The sequence below is a fragment of the Podarcis melisellensis genome (assembly GCF_964234715.1).
Source record: "Podarcis melisellensis genome assembly, chromosome: Z".
Taxonomy (NCBI): domain Eukaryota; kingdom Metazoa; phylum Chordata; class Lepidosauria; order Squamata; family Lacertidae; genus Podarcis; species Podarcis melisellensis.
Genome location: NC_138547.1, coordinates 363,980 through 369,350, shown reverse-complemented (window position 1 = coordinate 369,350; position 5,371 = coordinate 363,980). Strand labels below are relative to the sequence as shown.

The 5,371-nt window shown below is 43.5% G+C and overlaps 1 protein-coding gene across 1 annotated transcript in view; it reads left to right on the top strand.

The window, feature by feature from the left end:
- The first annotated feature begins 202 nt into the window (after positions 1–202).
- LOC309361679 (extracellular fatty acid-binding protein-like) overlaps positions 203–5,371 on the top strand; it is a 9,343-nt gene continuing 4,174 nt past the window's right edge. Inside the window, exons 1-3 of the mRNA XM_081896755.1 lie at positions 203–461; positions 1,600–1,736; positions 4,495–4,565. Coding sequence (XP_081752881.1) covers positions 378–461; positions 1,600–1,736; positions 4,495–4,565 — 292 coding nt within the window. The 5' untranslated portion in view covers positions 203–377. The remainder of the gene's footprint in view (positions 462–1,599; positions 1,737–4,494; positions 4,566–5,371) is intronic.

Here is a 5,371-nt window from a genome sequence, read left to right as displayed (position 1 = left end):
CCATCTCTTGACTTCCTGCCAACTTCCCCTTGGCAGGAAGTCCAGGAAGAAGATCAAAGGTCCATCTCAAGATCTGACTTCCTGCCAACTTTACCTTGGCAGGAAGCCCAGGAGGACTTCCTGTCCTGCTCCTCCTCCTGGATCCGAGCTCTATCTCCACGTCTCTTGACTTCCTGCCAATTTTCCATCTCCACATCTGACTTCCTGCCAACTCCCCCTTGGCAGGAAGCCCGGAACAAGGAGGTGGACCTTTGATCCACCTCCAGAACCTGGAGGCGGGGCTTCCTGTGGCTCCGCCCCCCGGCTCTATAAAACCGGGAGGCTCTGGAGGACCCACAACCACGTCCATCTTGGAGCAAGAAGGTCCCACCTTGAAGATGAAGCTCTTCCTGTTTGCGGTTCCTCTGGCGTTCCTCTGCCTGGTCCAGGGCTTCTCCGATGACCCTCAGCACCGGGAGAAGGTAAGGGAGGTCCTATGGGTCATCTAGACGGACCCGCTTCTTCTGGCTCCTCCAGCGTCTGTCTCTGCCCGCCAACGAGGCTCTCCTTTGTCTCTTCCTCCCCTTCCTTCCTTCCTTCCTTCCTTCCTTCCGTCCTTCCCTCCTTCCTTCCTTCTTTCTTTCCTTCCTCCTTCCCTTCTTTCCTTTGTCTTCTTTCCTTCCATCCCTCTCTCCTTCCTTCTCTCTCTTTCTTTCTTTCTTTCTTTCTTTCTTTCTTTCTTTCTTTCTTTCTTTCTTTCTTTCTTTCTCCTTCCCTCCCTCCTTTCCTCCTTCCTTCTCTCCTCCTTCCTTCCTTCCTTCCTTCCTTCCTTCCTTCCTTCCTTCTCCCTCCCTCTATCTATCCCTCTATCTCTCTTTCTCCTTCCTTCATTCCTTCTTTCTCTCCCTCCCTCCCTTCCTCCCTCTATCTCTCCCTCTCTCTCTCTTTCTCCTTCCTTCTTCCTTCCCTCCCTCCTTTCCTCCTTCCTTCTCTCCTTCTTCCTTCCTTCCTTCCTTCCTTCCTTCCTTCCTTCCTTCCTTCCTTCCTTCTTTCTTTCTTTCTCTCCCTCCCTCCCTCCCTCCCTCCCTCTCTCTATCCCTCTATCTCTCTCTTTCTCCTTCCTTCCTTCCCACCTTCCCTCCCTCCTTCCTTCCTTCCTTCCTTCCTTCCTTCCTTCCTTCCTTCCTTCCTTCTATCTCTTTCTCACTCCCTCTATCTATCCCTCTATCTCTCTCTTTCTCCTTCCTTCCCTCCCTCCCTCTCTCCTTCTTCCTTCCCTCTCTCCCTCCCTCCTCCTTCCTTCCTTCCTTCCTTCCTTCTTTCTCTCCCTCCCTCCCTCCCTCTATCTATCCCTCTATCTCTCTCTTTCTCCTTCTTTCCTTCTTCCTTCCCTCCCTCCCTCCTTTCCTCCTTCCTTCTCTCCTTCCTTCCTTCCTTCCTTCCTTCCTTCCTTCCTTCCTTCCTTCCTTCCTTCTTTCTTTCTCTCCCTCCCTCCCTCCCTCCCTCCCTCCCTCTATCTATCCCTCTATCTCTCTCTTTCTCCTTCTTTCCTTCTTCCTTCCCTCCCTCCCTCCCTCCCTCCTTCCTTCCTTCACTCCTTCCTTCCTTCCTTCCTTCCAGGCCAAAGGAAGATGGATGACTTTGGCCCTCAGCACCACCGACCCCAAGATCCTGAAGCACATGGAGAAGATGAAGATTGTCATGGTGGACGTCGCCTTTGAGGGAGAGGATGTGGTGGTGGAGACACGCATTCCCACGTAAGGGGGACAGGAAGTGCCCGGTTTGGGAGAGGAAGTGGCTGGTTTGGGACAGGAAGTGGCTGTTTTGGGAGAGGAAGTGGCTGGTTTGGAGAGGAAGTGCCTGGTTTGGGGTGGGGTGTCCCTGTTTTGGGAGAGGAAGTCCCTGGTTTGGGACAGGAAGTGGCTGTTTGGGACAGGAAGTGGCTGGTTGGGAAAGGAAGTGGCTGTTTGGGGTGGGGTGTCCCTGTTTTGGGACAGGAAGTGCCTGGTTTGGGAGAGAAAGTGGCTGGTTTGGGACAGGAGGTGCCTGTTTGGGACAGGAAGTGGTTGTTTGGGAGAGGAAGTGCCTGTCTGGGAAAGGAAGTGGCTGTTTGGGGTGGGGTGTCCCTGTTTTGGGACAGGAAGTGCCTGGTTTGGGAGAGAAAGTGGCTGGTTTGGGACAGGAGGTGCCTGTTTGGGACAGGAAGTGGTTGTTTGGGAGAGGAAGTGCCTGTCTGGGAAAGGAAGTGGCTGTTTGGGGTGGGGTGTCCCTGTTTTGGGACAGGAAGTGCCTGGTTTGGGAGAGAAAGTGGCTGTTTGGGACAGGAAGTGCCTGTTTGGGATAGGAAGTAGCTGGTTGGGACAGGAAGTGGCTGGTTGGGGAGAGGAAGGGCCTGGTTTGGGAGAGGAAGTTGCTGGTTTGGGAGAGGAAGTGGCTGTTTGTGAGAGGAAGTGCCTGTTTGGGGTGGGGTGTCCCTGTTTTGGGAGAGGAAGGGCCTGGTTTGGGACAGGAAGTGGCTGGTTTGGGAAAGGAAGTGGCTGTTTGGGTGGGGTGTCCCTGTTTTGGGACATGAATGGCCTGTTTTGGGAGAGGAAGTAGCTGTTTGGGAGAGGAAGTGGCTGTTTGGGAGAGGAAGTGCCTGGTTTGGGAGAGGAAGTGGCTGTTTAGGAGAGGAAGTGGCTGTTTGGGAGAAGAAGTGCCTGGTTTGGGGTGGGGTGTCCCTGTTTTGGGACAGGAAGTGCCTGTTTTGGGAGAGGAAGTCCCTGTTTTGACGGGGTGGGGTGTCCCACTTTTGGGAGAGGAAGTGCCTGTTTGGGAAGAGGAAGTGCATGGTTTGGGGTGGGGAGCCCTGGTTTTGGAACAGGAAGTCCCTATTATGGAAGAGGAAGTCCCTATTATGGAAGAGGAAGTCCCTATTTTCACGGAATGATGTGTCCTTATTATGGAACAGGAAGTCCCTATTTTCACAGGATGAGGTGCCCCTGTTTTGTAATAGGAAGTCCCTATTTTGGAACAGGAAGTCCCTATTTTGGAAGAGGAAGTCCCTATTTTGGAAGAGGAAGTCCCTATTTTGGAACAGGAAGTCCCTATTTTGGAAGAGGAAGTCCCTATTTTGGAACAGGAAGTCCCTATTATGGAACAGGTTGTCCCGATTTTGTAACAGGAAGTCCCTATTTCCACAGGATGGGGCGTCCCTATTTTGTAATAGGAAGCCCCTATTTTGGAACAGGAAGTCCCTATTTTGGAACAGGAAGTCTCTATTATGGAACAGGAAGTCCCTATTTTCACAGGATGAGGTGCCCCTATTTTGTAATAGGAAGCCCCTATTTTGGAACAGGAAGTCCCTCTTTTGGAACAGGAAGCCCCCATTTTCACGGAACGGGGGTGTCCCGATTTCTCCCCCGATAAATATATATATTTTTCTTTTTCTCGCCCCCAACAAATATATATATATTTCTTTTTCTCGCCCCCAATTTCTCCCCCATAAATATATATATCTTTTTCTCGCCCCCGACTTCCCCCCCATAAATATATATATTTTTCTTTTTCTCGCCCCCGATTTCCCCCCTATAAATATATATTTTTTTCTCGCCCCCAATTTTAACCTCAATAAATATATATATATATATTTTGCTTTTTCTCGCCCCCGATAAATATATATATATTTCTTTTTCTCGTCCCCAATGAATATATATATATTTCTTTTTCTCGCCCCCAACAAATATATATATTTTTCTTCTTCTCGCCCCCGATTTCCCCCTATAAATATATATATATTTCTTTTTCTCGCCCCAATAAATATATATATATTTTCCTTTTTCTCGCCCCCGATAAATATATATATATTTCTTTTTCTCGCCCCCAATTTCTCCCCCATAAATATATATATCTTTTTCTCGCCCCCGACTTCCCCCCCATAAATATATATATTTTTCTTTTTCTCGCCCCCGATTTCCCCCCCCATAAATATATATATTTTTCTCGCTCCCGATTTTCCCCTATAAATATATATATATTTCTTTTTCTCCCCCCGATTCCCCCCGACAAATATATATATATTTCTTTTTCTCGCCCCCAATTTCTCCCCCATAAATATATATATCTTTTTCTCGCCCCCGATTTCCCCCCCATAAATATATATATTTTTCTTTTTCTCGCCCCCGATTTCCCCCCCATAAATATATATATTTTTCTCGCTCCCGATTTCCCCCCCATAAATATATATATTTTTCTTTTTCTCGCCCCCGATTTCTCCCCCATAAATATATATATCTTTTTCACGCCCCCGATTTCCCCCCCATAAATATATATATATTTCTTTTTCTCGCCCCCAATTTCTCCCCCATAAATATATATATCTTTTTCTCGCCCCCGATTTCCCCCCCATAAATATATATCTTTTTCTCGCTCCCGATTTTCCCCTATAAATATATATATTTTTCTTTTTCTCCCCCCGATTCCCCCCGACAAATATATATATATTTCTTTTTCTCGCTCCCCTCTTTTTTCCGGCAGACCCCACGGCTGCAAAGCGATAAAGATGGTTTTCAAGAGAGGCGAAGACGGAAAATACTACCATAAATGCAGTTCGTATTATATTATATTATATTATATTATATTATATTATATTATATTATATTATATTATATTATATTATATTATATTATATTATATTATATTATATTATTATTATTTTATTTTATTTTATCATATTATATTATTATTCTTAATATTATATGTGATCTATTATAATTAATAATATGAATTATTATTCATATTCAGGCACTTGGGCAGGATATTAATTCTTATATATTACTTAATTCTTAATAATATTCTGAACTGATATAAATTTATATTACCGGTATATATTATGCTATTAATAATATTCTTAATTCATATTAGTTTATACTATATATTATGCTCTCATTCATAAAATTATTAAAATTAATTTGTAATATATATTATTTTACCAATTCATATTCATTCATATTCTTCTCAATTCATATTCATTCATATTCTTCTCAATTCATATTAATTCATATTATTCTCAATTCATATTCATTCATATTATTCTCAATTCATATTCATTCATATTCTTCTCAATTCATATTCATTCATATTCTTCTCAATTCATATTCATTCATATTATTCTCAATTCATATTCATTCATATTATTCTCAATTCATATTCATTCATATTATTCTCACTTCATATCAATTCATATTATTCTCAATTCATATTCATTCATATTATTCTCACTTCATATCAATTCATATTATTCTCAATTCATATTCATTCATATTATTCTCAATTCATATTCATTCATATTCTATATCATTTTATCATGAACAATATTCTTCATTCATATTCATCTTATCTATTATTTTACCAA